The sequence below is a fragment of the Tympanuchus pallidicinctus genome, unplaced genomic scaffold (assembly GCF_026119805.1).
Source record: "Tympanuchus pallidicinctus isolate F22 unplaced genomic scaffold, pur_lepc_1.0 scaffold18, whole genome shotgun sequence".
In the NCBI taxonomy this organism is placed as follows: domain Eukaryota; kingdom Metazoa; phylum Chordata; class Aves; order Galliformes; family Phasianidae; genus Tympanuchus; species Tympanuchus pallidicinctus.
The window spans coordinates 11,166,073-11,185,183 of record NW_026294699.1 but is presented as its reverse complement, the minus strand read 5'-3'; the positions used below and the strand labels follow the sequence as shown (position 1 = coordinate 11,185,183).

The window sequence follows — 19,111 nt, the reverse complement described above, 5'->3', positions numbered from 1 at the left end:
CTTAGAGAGATTTATCACTCCAGTTTATTGTTGACACCAAGAGCATTTTTCATCTGCCCCCTGTCAAGCAGGTGCCATGCTGTGCTCTTTATCTGCACAAGAAGTTTATTATACATATCTGAGCTGTACAGTATTAACAAACAGAAAAGTAAATACATCCCACTCCTCCCAGGAAAAGCAAGCCCTCATGCACACTAGTAAATACTAGGGTTTGTTCACAATTTGTTTCAATACCTCACTGCACTGTAACATAAAGCTCTGGGGCCGTACAGTGCCTCCAGGTGTGCTTAGGGAGTCAGGCCCCAGAGAGAGCAAAGGATTTTGCTCTGGTATGACTGAATTGGCCAGAGTGCAGCTCCAATTCAGGCTAGTGTACACCAGGCCACCACGAAGCCCTGGTTCCTGGGCAGAGAGAGAAGGAAGGAGTGCATGCAATTTTACCAGGGGCTCTGAGCAGCCCCTTTCCTGCTCTGCAGAGCTCAGGAACCAGCTCACCTCCTGAGTCAAAGTCCAGTGAATCACCAGCGTCACCAGGAGCCCTGAGCCTCTGCTCGCCCAGTAGAGCTGAGTCAGTGGCTGAGTGACACACTGCTTCCAGTCCCTGCTGGAGGCTGGTTGGTATGAGCATGGCCCAGCAGAAAAGCAAGGCACTAACTGTCTCAGTAAAGGTTCTTTGTCCGTCTTGCCTTAGAGAAGTCAGGCCAGGCTGCACTCAAATCTGGTGTGTGAAGTGTTTCTCCTGCACAGATTATTCTGACATCTCCTGCCAACTGCAAGACTGAGCCCAGAAAGCAAACTGTAGCAGTGAAATATCTGAGGTTTAATTAAGGCCAACCCTGTTAAGCATCCCCTTTTTAGCATCACAATCCTCGGAGAGCTGTTGTTGTGAGATGCAATGGTAATATCTGATTTGCTGCCGGAGCTTAGACCATGCTGCTGTAAGTTCAGGGCTTGATGCAGGGCTTCATGGCAGACTGTTTTAATAGGGTTCAGCTAAACAAGATCTCAATATCTCTATATGTGGAAATCGGGTCGGGTTTATCCCTTTAATGTTGCTAAAAGCACGCAGAAGACTTAGAAGCTGTGCATGCAGGGACCAAGCAGTCGCCTGGTGGAGCTGCCAGTGCAGCCCTGCCACACCGTGCTGCAGGCTGCGGGTCAAAGAACTGCTGCTGGGACTCTGAAAGGCTGACTTTCTTCCAGCCTGTTCTGCATCCCATCACCTGGTAGCCCATCAGCAGCAGCACTTCTGAGATGTTCTGAGCTGGGTGGGATACAGGGCAGCCTTGCAATGGCCCTGAAAGGAGGGAGTGGACAGGATGCGGTGCCAACACCTCCTGCATGGGGAAAGTGAACCTGGCTGCTCCATAACGCCCCACTCTGCTGGGCCAGCTCTGAGGGCCGGGCTGGGGATCTGCCAGGGCTGTAGCGCCAGTGCAAGGATGAGAGCCCTATTCTCCAGGGCTCTGTCTCAGGGAACTGCTGGTGGTGTCAGCCCTTGGCTGAAGCTGCATTCCCTCCTGCAGCAGGGCTGGGGGCAGTGAGATCGGAGCCCAGCAGCAGAAAGGCACCTGATGTCAGGTATGGCACCGGAGCTCCCGGCAAGGCGTCCTGCTTGGGATCCTGCTCTGGGTGCTTGTGCTGTGTTTACCATCACAGGGCTGGGCTCCCGCACCTGCTTCTTTTCCAGCCCACCCCACTGCTGTCAGGGCCTGGCTCTGCAACCTTGATATCCCAGTGCTGTCTTGAACCTGACCTGCAAATGTGAAAGTGTAACAGGAGAACTGGAACGGCATCCTGAACACCCATGACTGGGCAAGCAGGGCCATGCGGGGCCATCAGCTGGGGAGGGACAAGGAGCTCTATGCTGCTGGGGAGAAGCGTGCAGCACCCCGGTGTGTCCTTCCATCTACTGCAGCGCAGGGCAAGGTGCTGGGAAGCAAACTGAGGGCAGCTGTGCAGTCCTGGCCCTCCCTTGTGCACCCTGGGCTCCATCAGCTCGACCCTAACCAGAGCTGCACCTGCTGACAGACCCTCATACCTCATATGAGAGTTAAGAGGATGCAGAGCTGGAGATGATTTTTTTGGCTATTTCCATGTCTGATTTGGCAACCAGAAACCTCAGCTTCTTCCCTCCAGAGCGGATGAGGTCCACAGCACTGCGGAGTGACAACAGGAAGAGATGAGTGCTACATCTGTGCACCAAGGACCACATCCTGAATCCACACATCTCCACCTCCATCATCCCCTCAATGACAGCAGCAGCCACACCGGGCTCATCTTCAGCTCTGAAATGCGCTCCTATGCTTTTTCTCCCCGCTCCCTCTTTCACCCCACCCCAACCACCTGCCTTCCCCACCTCTGACATCCCAGCCCCAGCAGCGGGGTGTCACCCACCTTTGGTAATCGGCCCCGATGAGACTGGTGCCATTGACGGCCAGGATGCGGTCCCCGACGGCCAGCCTGCCATCAGCCGCCGCGGGGCTGCCCTCAATCAGCGTGCGGATGTAAATGCCCGGGGAGCCCAGCGGTGTGTGCTGCTGGGAAGGAGGCAGTGAGCGAGCAGAGAGGACACGGGAAACCTGTGATCCCTCCCCGCTGCCCTGCTTGGCTTTGCCACGCACCAAAGGATGGAGGAAATCCCTCACTTGAGTCATCTTCCTCCCCCCGTTGGCTGCCTCCAGCTGCAGGCAGCTGTGCCGGGCATAGCAGGCAGCGACCCCACAGCAGAGCTGCTAGAGATCGCTCCGCGCCTCACTGGCCCCAGTCAAAGCTGCTCAGTTCCATGCACAGCCATCAGCTTTGGTAATTATGCTTTCCATGCCACACGTGCCCCCACAGCTCCTGGCAGAGCCATTGCTGCGCACTCACCAAGCCGTCGATCAGCCCCATCCCCAGCCCCAGCGCTCCCCTCTCCAGCTCCACCACGAAGACGTAGCAGAAGTCGTCGGTGGCCGAGCTGCGGCTGGAGGACTCTGGCGTGGGGAAGTCGTAGGGGGTCGGCGAGCAGCCTGCCAGCAGGGGGACCACCGGGTTACTGCTCCATCACCCCCCCCATCAGCTCTATCGAGGAATTCCCACCAAAGCCAACCTGGGCTCTCCCTAGGGCTGCTTCCCTTCTGGGACCACGAACGGTGAGACGCTCTACATGCTCTCCCCGAGCCCAAGCACTGAAAATCCGCACAAGAGCCACGTGTGCTGGAAATGGGCACCCAGTGTGGCCGTGCAGGCTCTGTCCCCCCCTTCCCGCACCCTTTCAGGCAGTGTCAGCCCTCCTTACCTTCAGGGCTGCCACTTTTGGCGCTGCTCATCCCGTTCCTCCGCGGGTCCTGCAGCCCCTTGGTTGTGCCCTGCGGGGACTCGGGGCAGGCAGAGTCGAAGTTCAGGGGTGTGGTGGGGGGTGTAAGCAGGCAGGAGGGGGCCGGGGGGGCCGGGCCTCTGCCCAGCTGCAGCTGCTGGAGCTTCTCCTGGAGCTGCTGCTCGCCGGCGGTGTGCTGGCAGGGGCACCCATTGGTGGTGGAGGTGAGTGGGGGGGGCTCATCCGCCTCCAGGTTGGTGCAGCCCCCCGGGGTGCAGCGGCCCGATGGGGGAACAGTGCTCCCTGGGGTCATAACCAGGCTTGGAGTCACTTCCAGCACTTCTGGCACGATCGGTGGCTCGCTCTTAATAAGGAGAAAAGTGGGAACCTAGGTAAGCAGCTGCCACCCCATAGGTGCCCCCCATCACCCTGCCATCGAAACCTGAGCAGTTTGTGCGCTGCTCAGGTTGGTGGCTGTGGTGGCTGTGAGCATCCCCAGCACAGGAGGAGACTCCTGGTGGGAAAAGACCTCCGAGATCCCCAAGATCAACCCCACCACGACACCAAACCAATTCAGTGCCACATCCACGCGGTTCCACAACACCACCAAGGATGATGACCCCACCACTCCCTTGTTGCAACACCTGACTGCTCCTTGTGAAAAGAAAGGTTCCCTGACCTTTGGAGGGGCTGAGCACGGCCCCTCGCTGCCCTGGGGGCTCTTGCTCTGCAGGCTCCAGAGGAAGTGGCGGACGTAGAGGAGGTGCCGGTAGATGTTGTCATCCAACGTCTCCACCTCCAGGTCCACCTTGAAGCCCGCGCTGGGCAGGACGATGGGAGGGTGGTTGTCGAAAGACTCCAGCACCGCGTCTGCAGGGCAGAGGTAGGGGGATGGCAGAGCAGGCAGATCCTGCCCCACAGCCCCACTATGCCTCCAAGCAGCATCACTTGGGTACGCAGGGCACTGAGCACACTTGCATCCTTCGCATCCCAGTGCCATACGACTACGGTTACCCCTGATGACCGCAGTGACCCACAAGACCCTTGCAGTTTGAAGGGCACTGCCCATTTGGTTGATCCATAAAAGCTTTTGGGTGACAGCAGCATGCAGGGCAGGGGGCTCACCAGGCTGGAAGGCGGCCGTGCTCTCCTCATCCCAGGGCTGCCATGCTGCCACGTTGCCCACCTCCATGGCCGCCTGGCACTGGCTCAGCACCCGATGCAGCTGCGCAGGGCTCAGCGCTGGGAACTCAGCTCTCAGGGTTGGCCACGTCATCTGGGCAAAGAGACAGCACAGGGGGTGAATACCATCCCATCACCCCCATCCCAAACCCAACGCGGCCAGCACCTCACCTGCAGCAGCTGGGAGCCGGGCATGGCCACCAGGTTGGCCACGCTGGTGAGTTTAGCAAAGAACTGCTGGGAGAGCTGCTCAAAGCCGGCTCCACGCAGCCACTCCAGCAGCAGCCGCATGCTGGCTCGCAGCTTCACGCCCTGCGACCAATGGAAGCAGCCAAGAGAGGAGCCTGTGGGGCACAGCACGGGTTGGGCAATGGAACCCCCACGTTCAGCCAGAGAGGGTAGGATAGGGCTGCCCTACAGAACAAATCCCCACATATGTCCCCACGTTAATGTCCCCAGTGGCTGTGACTCAGTGGCAGGACCTTGCCTGGCAGTAATTGTGGCTGGGGCAAGGAGACTGCCGCGAGGCAGGGAGGTTAGTGATAATTAGGGTTAACGAGCACCATCCTGCTCCTCAATTACAAGGCAGGGTGCAATGGTTCATTAGTGAGAAGCTCTCTGTGGAGCAAACTGCTTTCAGACTGAAAAGTGTTGGGGTTGGGATTGAGATTGACAGTGAGGATAGGGTTGGGGTCAAGGATGGGTTTGGAGATGGGGATGCAGATACAGCTGGAGTTGATTATGAGTTTAGGTTTGGGGATGAGGAGGAGAATGAGAATGGGGTTGAAGATGGGTTTGAGTATGAGAATGAGAATGGAGTTAGAGTTGAAGATGAGGATGGGGTTGGAGATGTGTTTGGATTTGGGGTTGGGATTAAAACCCTCCTGGAAATGGGAACCTTGGAGGGAGCACCTGTGTCTGCTCTATGGGTACAGGGGAACTGTGCTTGGAAACAGCTCAATAAGATCCTGGTAGCAAATTGGCACAGCAAAAGCCAAAGCCATGAAATGTGAAAACAAGCAGGATGCTGGGGATGGAGCACTTGGGAAAGAAAAGACGTGGGCTCAGCAGCCAGATTTGTGCTTGGCTTCCCCATACCGGTGTGGGACCTGCCCACCTCCAGCTGCTCAAAGCCCCTCTCCCCAGGGGGCACCGGGAAGGACGGGGGGTCTCAGAAGGTCTATTCCCAGCATCAGCCCAATGAGGGAGAACCAAGAGGAGGACAGGGACTGACCCTTATCCAGGAGCTGGTTGAAGAGCAGCGTGTTGGAGAAGAAGAAGAGGTAGGCAAACATCTGGGAGGTGATCTCAGGGTGCACCTCGTACTGCCGGAGCAGGTCCAGGGCTGCCTGGTAGATGAGCACCACGCGACGCAGCTCCTCGGGCAGCGGTGGGGCCGCCCGCCAGCCCTCATGGCACTCATTCTGGAAGGGGTTGCACTCCAGCAGGGCCGGCAGCGAGATGTACAGACACTGCAGGAAGCAGAAGGAGCTGAGTTGAACAGAACCCGGCCCGTTTGTTTACTTGTGCAGGAGCCTGGGTAGGAGAGCAGCACCTTACACCCATCACTGCTGGGGTGAGGGTGAGGGAGAGGCACGGAGCATCCCTGCACACAGACACCTTTCTCTGGCCACACACTGCCTGCTCTGTTCCCCACCAGCCCCGGGGCTGCTTTCCATCGTGCCCTGAATCGCAGCATTATGTTCTCCCCAACACCTCCTCCCAAGCAGGGAAGCACACCACGGTCATCCAATACTTTTCCTGGGCTGCGCCCAAAAGCGAGGCACTTCAGCCCGAAGGAAAACATCTCTGTGTTGCAGAAGCTGAACAACTCCTGCAGAACTGCTGGGGATGCTCACGTTGGCGGCGGGGCCCCTGGGCACTGCGTACCTTGGAGATGTAATAGACACACTGCTGGAAGGTGTACATGATCACCTCTTCCAGCACCGTCATCGCCTCCTCGCTGGCTGTGATGGTCGAGGAGAACAGAGACTCCTTGGAGCCTAAGGGATGGAGGGAGAAATCAGGGAGCAAACCTGGCGGGGCCATCTGATGGCTGCAGGTACCCATGCAGCCCCAGACCCTGCAGGTCACCGCACCCCATGTTCCCTTAGGGTGGGGTTACTGACTCTCCCAGGTTGACATCAGCAGCATGACACCCCCAAACATGATGAAATTGGACTTGGAAGCTGATTTCCTCCTTTTCCCCTTTTTCCCTTTCATCTCAAGGGCACCAAGCACTGCATGCAGGCAGGGATCAGCAGGGTCGAGGGGGGCCATGGAGTGAGCAGCAGCCCCAAGCACTACCTTTGACATCCATCTCCTCCTCCATGCTCTGGATGTAGGTGGGGGACTTCTGCTGGACGAAGTAGAGCACCTCAATGGCGTTGGACATCCAGAAGAGGATGTGCTGCAGGTCTGGCAGCAGGTCCGCAATGGTGAAACACGACAGGGCAGCAGGGTCCTGGCTGGGGGGGGGACAGAGCAGATATTGCAGCATCACTGCTCATCACTGAGGGATTTGGGGTGAAACCAACCCAAAAAGCAGCAGAGAGCTTTTGTATCCCACTGCTGAGCTTTAGGAAAGCCCTGTGCAAGCAGCAAGCTGGGAGATCCTGCACTGCAGGATAGGTTTTGTTGGCACCACTGGGGGACCCCAATAATGGATCCAACCCATCTGCAGGAATTGCTGCAGAGCAGATCTCCCCAACAGATCTGTGCTGCTGTTGCTGCCAGGTCTGGTGGTTAAACTCAGCCTGCCCAGCACTGGGCCATTCCAAAATAAAACAAAACAAATAGAAAGCAGCTGGGAGGTTTCTCAATGGCTGAAGCACTTTTTCCTGCTGTAGCAAAGGGCTGGGAGGTTGCCCTAAAGGAGACCTCAGCAAAAGCACTGATGGTTTCTCCAGATGCTGCTTTGGAGCCTGGAATTTGGGACTGGCAGTGGGGCCAGTGGCAAAATGAGGACAGATACAAATTCATGGGATTTAGCAGGGAAATGCCATGTGCATCTGTGCTGGCAGCTGGGTGGGCACAGCTGGGAGGGAGGGAGAATTGGGCTGAATTCTCCCAGTTCGGGGGCAAAGAAAGAAGGGTGGCACTTACTGCTGGGATTGCTTCTCAGCCAGCTCCCGTGTGCGCTCCTGGGCAGGGAGAGAAAGAGAGAGCACAGATGGTGACTGCTGGCATTGCTGCACATGGGGACCAGGGTGGGAGCTGAGGGGATCCCTGCTGTCCCGTCCCTCCCCCCCCCCAGTGCCAACTGACCCACACTGTCCTCTGGATCATTTTGGCCGCTTTGAGCAGCAGCTGCCCGAAGTCCCCAGGCTGGAAGCTGGTGGCCGAGTGCTGGATGCAGAGGCACAGCAGAAAGGCAGGCGTCAGCTTGTGGTCATCCCCCCCCGGCTCGATCAGCGTCATGATGCGCCGCAGCAGCACATCCTCGACCTCTGGCTCAAACTCCAGCTGCAGCCTCCTGCGGGGAGCCCTGGGACCGTCGCCGGGCTCAGGGCTCTGTCGGTTGGCATCGAGCCCCCCCCGCTCTTTCAGCAGGCTGCCGCACGTCCCACATACAGAGGGGCCATCGGGGTGCAGGGCCCGCAGCCTCAGCAGGGTCTGTGCCGGCAGCGGTTGTGCCTTCGTGGGGTCCTTGTAGAGCAGCAGGTAATAGAGCCCGAGGGACAGCAGGTCCCCGTGCCGCAGCACAACGGTCCGGGTCACCGCGGAGAAGTTAACAGAGACGCTGGCACCGGCGATGGGCTCCAGCACCAACTTCTCCTCCGAGCGTTGCCACGATGCTCGCAGCCTCCTGATGGTGCAGTGCAGGGGTAAGACGTCCGGCGCCGAAAGGCTGATGCTGGGTTTGCTCGCCTGCGTCCTCTGTCCCACCGTGTGCTGCTCGCGGTTCAGCAGGTACACCAGGCTGTCCTGTGAGGGGGGGGCATGCAGAATCAGTGGGGTCTACGGCTCCCTGCCGCCCCCACGCATGGCCTTGGCAGAACCACGGTTCTCTCTTCATTTTTTCCTTGCACAGATGGGGAGCTCACGCAGCACAAAAAGCGCGGGCAGTGCAGCCAGGACCCGTGTGCACCCTGCTGCTTCTGCACCCAGATGTGCAAACGGGCAGAGCAGCGAGCCCAGCAAATGGGCATCGTAACTCCAGGCATGTAACAGATGGGACTGCTCTGGGCAGAAGGAGCCCTCCTCCCAGCTGCAGCGATGGCCACCAAGCAGCCTGGGGAGGCTGCCCCTGTCTGCCTGCACGCCGGTGCCTCAGTTTCCCCAGCTGCATTAGCACAGACAGAGGAGAGCTGCAGCGCTGATGTCACATTGGGACAGAGCTGGAAATCTCGGACCAGCCAGATATTCCGCTTGGACAAAGCAACCATTAACCAAAAGAGCCGTCCCAGTCCTTTCCAGTTCTCCCAGTGCCAGCGCTCCCAGACGCGCTGTCTCGTACCACCTCTCATTACATTTACCGGAGGCAGCCAGACGGGGACGGGGCAGCGCTCGGCACCATCCTGCAGAACAGGCTCTGCATTGCACCGGGGCAGGGACTCTGCCTTGGGGCTTTTCTGAGGCGTCTCTCCTCCAGCCCTGCAGCCACATCCCCAGCCTGCACCGCAGCCGGGCAGGACGGATTGCACATCCCAACCCCACACAAACTCATTTTCCTAAGGATGCTCTTTCACCCCAACCCCGCCCCTCCCCCAGGAAACACCGGCCATGCATAAAGCTCCCCATCCCCATAAGCTTTAGGAGCAACAAAAAAAAAAAAAGAAAAAAGAAAGGTTGGCGGGGCGGCGAGAGCTGCGCGGTGCTTACATGCTGCTGGCTGTAGCCCTGCAGGAGCAGGAGGTGCGGGGAGTGGTAGAGGGAATACCGCATGCTGCTCCCGCTCCGCTCCTCGGGGCCGCGCAGCGCGGGGCAGCGCCGCCGGAGCTCCTCGTCCCGGGGGCGGCCCAGGCTGCTCTCGCTGAGGCTGCGCCGCAGGGCCGGGGGGGTGCCGAGCCGCTTAGCGCCCGCCAGCACCCGCATGGCCCCCCGCGCCCGGTGCCGCTGCAGCTTCCTCGCTTGGGCGTTGATGCCTGCGGGGGGAGAGATGCGCTGCGCTCAGCTCCGATGCTGGACCGGCAGCATCCCTAAACCCGCTGCGGTGGGAAATGGGAGGCGGCTTCGGAGCGAACCCCCATCCCCCGGGGCGATGTCCCCCAAGAGAGGGGAGTTTTGTGCCCCCTCGATAGCAAAAAGAGGGACCCGCAGCCCGTCCCTTCCCCCCTCCCCCATGTCCCCACTGACCGCGGGGCAACCGGGGAGCTCCGCATCCACAGCATCCCCTGCGCTGCCGGTGGAAAGCGGGGCTGGAGAGAAAACAAGCTGAATTTTTTTAGAGGAGGGGGGAGGGAGAAAAAAGAAAAAAAACCACGGAAAAATAAGAGCCTGGATGCTGCCTGCTGGCGCCGAGCGGGGCTGAGAGGCCCCCCAGCCCCCAGGGAAGCAGGCAGGGAGCTGCGAGCCGCAGAGCAGCCGCAGGACCCAGCGCTCAGCACCTTCCCCCGAGCAGCGCTGGCTGCAAGACGAATGGGATTTGGAGCGAATGAGCAGAGAGCCCTAAGGAAGCAGCGTCCCCAAACCCATAGTGGAGTTCCTGTGGGATCCCCCCACAGGGCTCTGGCTCTGCAGCAGCGATAGGATGAAGTTGTAGAGTCGGAGCTCGTACCTCTGCATTACAGAACGGCAGAATGGAGGGCTTGGGGACAGCCAGAGGGATCTGGGGACGGCAATGCACAGAGTCTGGGGCTGCTTAAAGGGACACATGTAAGCCAGAGCCCAAAAACAAACCTGTCGTCTGCCTTATTTGGTGAGGAATGGGCTGCATGCACCAAAATACATTTTTGTTTGTTTGTTTTAAATCGAGCGCTCCTTTGGTGGGAAAATGGTAGGGATGGGGGGGGGGGGAGGAGAAAATAGCACCCGGTGTTGGCATGCTGTGGGATTAGGGCACAGCACAGCCTGCAGCCACTGCCAAGAGGGGCCTCCCCACGCCCCCTTTAAAAGGCAGTGGGGTTCATCACACTGCACCGCAGATGTGAAACTTGGGGATGCCACGAGTATGGGAGCAGAGCTCTGAGGGTGCACCGTGTCACCCCACTGCCTGGCCCCAAACAGGGACATGGGGCAGCCCTGGTGCAGCTCCTCAAGCCGGGGGGCTCGGGGTCCCCCTGCCATCACTGCTCCCTTATCTGAGGGCAGTCTGTACTGTGTTAGCTTTGCATAGGAAACCCACTGAGGAAAAAGCTGTGTTTTCACTGCCCATAGAGCCTCCGTCGCCGACTCCCCCGCACACCCAGAGCTGTGCTGGAAATACAAACAGTTCTTTTCCTGAATGAAACAAAGTCCATCCATTAGCCAAGGTATGCCTCCAGCCCTTTAGCAGTGCCTTCTCCTGCCTGGCTGTCCCCAAACCCACCCCACATCCTGGGTTAAACCTGCTGGGTTTGCTGCATGGGATCTCCACGGGTTCTGCCTCTTTTTTCAGCCCAGGGAAGAGGTGCCCTGCTCCTGGTTGGGAAATGAATCAGCTCATAAATAACTGCAAGGGACACAGGAGAGATTTGTTTCTAATTTGGGGCTAACGCCCTTTCTGATGTGAATTGCTGAGCAGCCACTGTAGGGAACATTCCCTGGCTGCAGCTGTGCCAAGGTGTGCCTCAGTGGTACCAACGGAGCGTGTTGGAAGGGAAGAGGTTTTACTCCCATGGTTTGCACAGCACGTGGTTCGGTCTGCAGCTTCACAGGGAAACCCAACCAGCACAGGGAACAGCACGCAATGGGGTGCCTGGGAAGAGCTGAATGCACCCCTACTTTGTGGTGCTCTGCCCCCAGCTGCCCCACATCGCTCCCCAAAAGGAGCAGGGCTGAGTGAAGCCTCGTTTCCCACAGAGCTGCTCCACCTGCACTGCTGAGGAGTGGTGCCAGGAGCGCACACCTCCCTCCCCCCTGGGAAGCAGCTAATAAACTAATTAGGATAATGGGTAACCGAGCAGATAAAACTCTTAAGCCATTTGCTTCCTCACTTGTGGGCTTGTGGTTGTGGGGCCTTTCCCCTGGCTCAGCAGCAGTGTCCCATTGCAATGCCCTGCGTGGGGGCAGTTACCTACAGCTATTTCCCTATGGCTCCCAATCTGCTTTCCTCCCAGACAGCCTCCAGCTGCCTCTCCTTTTAGTTTTGCACAGAAGCCGCATTTTCCATGCCAGCGCCCTGCTGCCCCAGGCACACAGCTGATGCTCAGCTCGTGGCAAAGGGACATAGGAGTGGTGGCAGGGTGACCCTGCTGGTAGCACTCGTGGTCCCCACTGCACCAGGAGCCACATTTCTCTTTGAGGTGCTGCTGAAGAGAGGGGAGCAGATGCTCTGTGTGCTTGGAGCAGCACCACCAGCATGGGGTGAGGAGGCTGGGGATGGGCCCAGCTGAATGGGACAGCAGCAGAAGTGAGGTTTTAGCAGTACATCTGTCAAGCAGATAGCATGAATAATTGTGGCTGGGGGTCTTCGTCTCAGAAAAGCCTGACTGGCTGCAGAAAAGGTTTTAAAAAAATAAAAACATGAGAAATGAGGGCAGTGCCCTTCTCACAGCTCCCGGGTTGAGGTGTGAGTGCTGCTGGCCCTGTCCCAGCTGGGACAATGGTTGGTGTCATCCGGAGCTGATGTCACCTTGGGCTCATGCTGGCAGCCTCTGAAGAGCCGTGGCACAGCTCTTCCACCTCATGCAGCCACATCTGACTGTGAGTTTAGCACTTAGGTCTTGCCCTGTTTTCTATTTAAAAACTGTTTTTTTCTTTCTTTAGAGCCGGCACCTTTGCAAAGCACTTAGCATTGCCCTGATCCCTACTGGAGAGGAGAGGGGCACCCACCTCTGTGCCTCATCCCTGACCCCCAGGAGCACTGCAGCAGCTCCTTGCACCTGAAAGGAAGAGGAGTGATGGCCTCGAGTTGTGCCAGGGGGTGCTCAGGTTGGATAACAGGGAAAAATTTCTCCTCCCAAGGAGCACTGGCACTGCTGCCCTGGGAGTGGTGGGGTCACTGGGATCACTGGAGGTGTTCCAGAACCACAGAGATGTGGCACTGAGGGATGTGGTTTGGTGTCATGCTGGGATGGGTTGGGGTTGGTGATCTTGAAGCTCTTTTCCAGCCTTAAAGATTCTATGCCACAAGTGGGCATCCAGCTGGGGTCCCAGATTCCCCACGGAGGGAAGCGCTAAGAGCACTGCAACCAAAACGCAGCTCCTGCCCCCACCCCCACCCCCACACAAACACCCCCAAGCGGCTGCCCCTGACCTGCAGTGGTCGTATCCACATCCCTGGCTGCCATCTCCTCCACCTCCGCCCGCCGCCGCAGCTCCAGCCGTCTTGAGAATCCCTCCCGGGGCTTCCACAGGTCCTGGATGAGCAGCGGCTTCTCATGATCCCCGAGAACCCTCAGCCCCTCAGTCTGCCACCGCTTCTCGGGTCCCTCGAACCTCCCGATGACGTCGCACAGCGCATACTGCCCTGCATTCAGCTGGCTCAGCCCGTAGCGCTCCAGAGCCTCCTTCACCAGCTCCAGTGCTCCCGAGCTGCCCGTGGCCAGAACGCTCTTGTAATTGGTGCCCACACAGATGTTGCCTCCAAAAATCTTCAGGATGCCGGGAGCCGAAAGTTGAGTGGAGAGCTCAGCTGGGTCATCCCCGTCTGGGAAGGCGGAGGTGGAGCTGCGGTCCTTGTAGCTCAGCGTCCTGTACAGGACCTGGGAGAAGAGGCGGCTCTGGCGCTTCAGCCGGCTCTTGGATGGTGGAGCCATGGTGGAGGAGGACCCATAAAACATCGCGTGGGACGTCGTCACGGGCGGCAGCTGGGAACAGGGATAGGGGGAGATCAGGGGTGAGCGTGGCAGCCACCCCCCGAGGGACGGGGATGAGCCGGGGAGGTGATGCTGAGGCTTCCAGAGGCAGCAGATGGAGGTTCCTCTGGTGCAGCTCCTCTGCACCACACAGACACTGCAGCACGGATTTGTCCCGGGGAGGTTAATTTCTGCCGTGTGCACTGTGAGGTCCCTCCTGCCTAAGCACATCTGCGCTGGGAGGAGAGCAGAGCCCAGCAGCAAAGTGGGACCTGCAGAGCCCAGCCTGGGTGGGAGCCAGCGCCTCGGAGCCACTTTCTCTAACGAGTTTGTGGAGCAATCCCATTTTTTAGAGGTGAAACAGAAAGCTTGAGTGCAAATTGAATTACTCGGAGGTCGCTGCTAAACGCTTCTGCTCACTGAGAGGCACAGGGCGAAAACAGGCTCTAATTGGCCTTTCCATAAACGTCCTTGCTCTGGCAAATCCTGCTGCCGGTTTGCAGAGGACGTTAAAGCACACGGCGGCATCGCCAAGCACAGTGCCTGAAATGTGTGTTTGTTGTCCACCTCCACTGGGAAAAGCACATGGCTGGGGATGTGGGTGGCTCTGTGTGTGCTCAGCAGGACCCAGCTCGGTGCAGCTCCAGCACTGTCAGCAGTGATGCCAACCCTGGACAGCCTCCACGCTGCCATCTAATTCGGGAAGAAAAAGCGTCCCTGCTGCTAATGGAAGAGGTCACCTTCCCACTGGGAACAGCCTCGCTTCTGTGCACAAAGGATTTCTGCAGAGTGGGGATCTCCTGGGGCCAGGAGAGCCTGGAATGCTGCAGATGGGGAAACTGAGGCACCAGTGAGTTCCACGGCTGCAGGACGAGCCTGGGAGGCTGCTGCACCTCTGGTCACCCCTCTCACCCCAGGGACACCTCAGTCATTGGGACTTCACAACCTTCTGGCCCCCCTTCCAACTGGGGAAACTAAGAAGGGACTAGGCTGGAGCTGCAGCTCCTTTGTGTCAGAGGCTGCTCCTCTCTGGGTTGCCCCTTCATGTCAATGGGTGCTGAGGCAGATCCCACTTGGGAGCAGGACAGGGTACCCCCAAAACCCCAACTGCTGCATGCAGAAACCGCTGCGAACAAGGATGCAGGAGATAAATCTTTGCCACTGAGCCACTGGGTCAGGTGGGCAGATTTAATCTCCTCTGCTCTGCATTACCCACAGCACAGAGGGAAACCTTGCAACATCTGCTGCCGTGAGGTCACTCCTCCATGCCCACATAGCAGGCAGGTTGCTGCCTCTTTCAATTCGGTATTTATAGCACTGCTATTTTCTTTCTATCAGACACAGCACCTGCAGAGAGCAGCAGCAGAGGCTTTTCACAGAGCAAGTGCTTGGAAAAACACAAAGCCCAGACTGAGACAAACCCTTCGGTTGCTCATCTGCTCAGCAGCCGGAGCAGCAGTGAGGTGAGCCCATCAGGACCAGCCCACCTGCACAACCCCTGCCTGCCCCCAGCCTGGGGTGGCTGCACATCTCCCTGCTCTCGTGGGACATCACACCCAAGCCAGCTCATTCTGTGCTCATTCTACAGTGCTGTGACAAACATCTTTAGTATTCACACGGTCCATCCACCAGGCAGACATCCCAGTGTTTCTGCTCCTCCTGCTGCCCTTACCTCGCCATCCTTCTCACGGGCTCGCCGTCCTTCCATCCGTCCTCTTCCTCATGGGCATCCCCCCAGCACACATGGTCCCAGCACACATCTGTCTGTAGGAGGAGGAGGAGGAGAGGTCACGGGCTGCTCAGAGCCACCGCAGTGCCCTCTTCTGCTTTGGGGGAAGAGATGCCATGCACCACCAGTGATGTGCAGCACTGCTGACCCACTTGGAGCCCCAACAGTTTTATTCCTCCTTCCTTCAAAGCAACTGGTGAGGGCTGCAGGAAGGATGCAGCATCCACAGTGTGGCAGATACCCATCACCCATGGGTGGGATATCTCAGCCCAGCTCCAAGCTCAGGACCCATCTCAGCGGGAAGAGTGCTGGAGGAAACCCAGGCATGGACAGCAAAGAGGGCAGGGAGAGAATAGTGAAAGGAGGAGAAATGAGATCAGAAAGGGATAGTGTAGAGGAAATGGAGGTTACAGGCTTGCTGCTGATCTCACTGCTTTCCCCAAGCCCGTGCATCCCTGGAGACACCCATGGGTACACAATGGGTCCTGCAGCCAGAGCCCAATCATATGCCCATCAGGATTTATTTCTCCTGGACCTTGGCCCAGGATCTTGGTGTGTTTTGCTGAAGATTGAGGAGTGCCACCAAACAGCATCCCCTCACTTTCCTTAGTGCAGATATGCAGGAATGGGACCAGCAGGAACCAAATACACGAGGGAGAAGCTGCACCTGCAGTGTGATTTCATGGGTGTTATCAGAAGTAGACAGCAGGGCATGAGATAAAGCTGCAGAAAAGATCCCACGGCAATTCAAGACTAAAGCACCACTCCATTAAATTCCCAACCAGGAGCTGGGAGTGGGCTCAATTCAGCCCAGCAGTGGGCTATGGGAGAGCCCTCTGCCAGGTGCTGGTTGGGATGCACAACACCAAGAGGGCCTGGGCACCCCCCCACCTTCCTTTGCTGCTGTGATTAATCACTCCCGCTGCTTAAATATTTATGCCTTCTTTCCAGCGTGTCTGGCTTCGGCTGCCAGACATTGATTCCTGTCATGCTTTGCTCCGTGCAATTAACGAGCTGTTGGCTACCACCTATTTTCTCCCCTGCGAGAGTGTTTGGATGCCTTAATTGAGCCCCATCCATCCTGAACTGATGAGAAGTGGGCAGAGCAGGGGTTGCTCTCATCCTCGGCTGTAGGATGCTTTCTGCACCCCTCTCCCAGCCAGATGTAGGAGCTCCTTTTGGTTGCTGCCAGCCCAAATCCAGATCTGACAGTGCCACACCATGGGGCAAGGACTGGTCCCTTCCAACCAAAGCTTTTCTACGATGAGATACAACGTATTCACACAGCGAATGAACTTTCTGTTTGTTTTTCCAGAGCAAATTGTCATTAATGTGAAAACTCCCAGTTCTCAGAAAGGCAGACAGACACACAGCTCCAGCAGCTCCTGCAGGACACGGGCTGTGCTCACCCCAACACGTCAGGGACAGGAAAACACTCCAAGCTCCTCTTGTTATTTTTGGGAGCAGAAAGATTTCCCTTCCGCAGCCTGCCGTCGTTGGGATGCGTTTTGTTTGCCCAGCTTTGTCCAAGCTATGAGCGCTGTGTGAGCCATAGATTTCCCAAAAACCATTTCTATCTCCTCCCAAACAAGCGATCAAAGCACCGAAATGCTTTGAGGCAGGGCAGTAGGCAGCAGTGCCCAGCAGTGAGATCTGCTCTGATAACAGCCTTTCAAATAGATGGGGTGTATTTCGTGTGGGCTTTCTTGATGCTGGATAATGCCACCTCTAAACACCGGACTGGAGTGATTTTTTTAATACCACGGAGTGCAGATTTTGGCAGGAGTATCACCTCTCCTAACTCAAACCCCTCACCAAGCCATACTCCAAGGGGGCTGGCTCTCTGCATGTCAGGGGGTGGAACCACTTCTGCTCATCAGGCTCTATTTTCCACCCGCCACGTCGGTGGCAGGAATGTCTTCCTGGTGCTGAGCTCTTTAATCAGCCCAGGCCCAAACTGGATCCCTCCTCCTGCCTGGGGGATGGGATTGGACCCATCCATCTGTAGCCACCAGGTCACCACTGCTATTCCAGCACTTGGTCGCTATTACAGCGACGTCCCCAGGGCTCATCCCATCTCAGCTCTGCACAGCGCTGCCCACGTGTGCACATCACGGATGGCCAGCGAGGTTCCAGCTGTGGCCATCCCAGAAAGGTTATTTTTGCACAGAGCCCTGTTTGAAAAATTTCCCTTTTTTTTTTTTTAAATGGTTTTTTTGTGTGTTTTTTTTTTTTTTTTCTAATGGAAACCACGCAGACTGACAGCCTCAGTACAGCGAGAACGGCTGCAGCCTGGATGCTGTGGGGAGGGAGAGGCCGCCCCAGCGCTGCAATGTGGAACAAATTAGAACTCAGAGAGCAGAGGAAATGAGAACAGCCCGGTGCTGGCACACTCAGCCTGGCTGCAAACCTCTGCAGATCCCCTCCCTGCAGCCCAGCGCCGCTGCCCACGCCCTCCATGGAGAACCCCTGCACCCCCTCCCCAAAAGGCAGCACCCAATCTCTGCTTTGCAGCACGGCTCGTTATTGTGTGAGTTTTTATCTGTCTAATCTGGGGCCAGGCTGGTAATGTCAGCTCCAGCCCACTGCTGTCCTGAGCCGGATCAGTGTGGGTAAACTCCTTATGGTGTTATTATTAGCAGCACCTCTCCACGATGGCACCCGGAGCCCAACCCAGGGCTGCTCCAATGGGACAGCAAACAGCCAGCCATTCCTATAGGCAACAACAACTTCACAACCAGATCACAATGATTTGGGACCTACAGGAGGAGGCCTTGAAGCAGCTCCCTTTTTTTCCTTGCTTTTTATTTTTATCCTCCTTTTGCAGGGTCTTTTGAGCCACAGACGTGCGCCAGCTCTCCAGTACCAAGTCCCAGTGACCGCCTTCTGCCTGTGCAGCTCTATTCACACATCCAAAAAACATTTCACAAAGAGAGCTTGCTTTCCACTGCCTTCCAAGCAGCCGAGTCGCAGCAGGCAGCCTAATTATGAGACCTTGGCAATATATATTTTTTTCTAGTGATAATTAACTGATCCTGGAGAGCACAGAAAATAAGCACTTCCCCGGCAAGTAGAAACCTCCCCTGAGTTTTCTCTGCTAAAGTTATAACTCAGCAAGAAACCTCACCAGCCTGCTGCGAAGCGCAGTGTCCCCAGATCATCTGCCAAGGCTTTGGGATGCCACCACTGTGCCAAGCAGCTGCATGCAGACCCAGTAATGTGAGTGCAGCACCAATGAGCACAACCCCAACAGGGGCAGGATCCCAAAGGGCATGGTGAAGGCACAAAGCACCCAAGTGGTGGGTGGAGGACGGATCCAGCCGGGCAGGCAGTGGGACAGAGGGCTCGAAGGGCAGAGGGGTCCCAAGAGTGCACGTTAGGATGATGGTGCCAAGGTGCTGCGTCCCATGGTGCAGCCCTCCTGTGCCCGGCGCGGCTCGCAGGGCAGGTTTGGTCTCCAGTGGCAACCAGGCAAGCCTAGACTCTCGCCTGCCACCTCTCCCGAAGACGGCGTCCAAACGTCCCTATCGCAACGGGGTCCCGAAGTCTCCATCCCGGAGACAACAGAGGGGACAAGCGAGGGATCCGCATTTGCGCGGAGGAATTGGGGGTAGGATGTCCCGGCGATGCTAAACCCCCCACTTCAAAAACACCGATGAAATAAATGACAAATAATGATCATAAAGAAGCAAGGCGCCCCGCCGTCCCGCTGCCCCCCTCGGAAGGTACTCACCCGGCGCAGCCCCGGCGGTGCGGTGCGGTGCGGTGCGCTGCGTGCGGGGCCGGGGCGGAGCGGAACGGAGCGGAACGGAGCGGAGCTGAGCGACCCCGCGGCGCCACCCCGCGGCCTCCGCTGCCCCAACAGCGCCCCGAGCAGCGGCCCCGGGCGGGTGGGGTGATGGGGTCGGGCTTGGGGACAAGTTCGGCGGCGTCACGGCCTCAGGGGAGCGTGGGGACAGCGGGGCGGTGCGACGGAGAGGGCAGCGTGTGGGCGCGCGGAGCCACTGCGGGATGGGGCCGGAC

General features: G+C 57.7%; 1 protein-coding gene across 5 annotated transcripts; it reads right to left on the bottom strand.

Moving 5' to 3' along the window:
* Positions 1–6: 6 nt before the first annotated feature.
* Positions 7–18,911, bottom strand: RADIL (Rap associating with DIL domain). 5 transcript variants are annotated; one of them, XM_052679560.1, is made up of 16 exons: positions 18,822–18,911; positions 15,032–15,123; positions 12,819–13,371; positions 9,305–9,567; positions 7,748–8,407; positions 7,586–7,623; positions 6,788–6,948; positions 6,371–6,483; positions 5,715–5,952; positions 4,652–4,824; positions 3,978–4,574; positions 3,281–3,662; positions 2,872–3,011; positions 2,398–2,537; positions 2,042–2,159; positions 7–1,756 (listed from the first exon to the last, which is right to left on the bottom strand). In XM_052679560.1, the coding sequence occupies exons 2-15, from the start codon at positions 15,065–15,067 to the stop codon at positions 2,054–2,056; spliced, it is 3,600 nt and encodes a 1,199-aa protein (XP_052535520.1). In that variant the 5' UTR covers positions 15,068–15,123; positions 18,822–18,911; the 3' UTR covers positions 7–1,756; positions 2,042–2,053. The 5 variants fall into 5 exon arrangements, with proteins under 5 accessions (XP_052535520.1, XP_052535521.1, XP_052535519.1 ...); XM_052679561.1 differs by having other exon boundaries at positions 7–2,159; positions 2,398–2,540; positions 3,978–4,168; positions 4,424–4,574; XM_052679559.1 differs by having other exon boundaries at positions 7–2,159.
* Between the last annotated feature and the right edge of the window lie 200 nt (positions 18,912–19,111).

Bases quoted from the DNA above. Each gene is read 5' to 3' on its own strand.
- RADIL (XM_052679559.1), bottom strand. From the start codon at position 15,067: ATGGAAGGACGGCGAGCCCGTGAGAAGGATGGCGAG. The intron at 3,012-3,280 runs GTAAGGAGGGCT...CCCTGCTGGCAG, and splicing joins CAAAAGTGGCAGCCCTGAAG to GCTGCTCGCCGACCCCCTAC. The intron at 2,160-2,397 runs GTGGGTGACACC...GTCACTCCGCAG, and splicing joins ATCGGGGCCGATTACCAAAG to TGCTGTGGACCTCATCCGCT.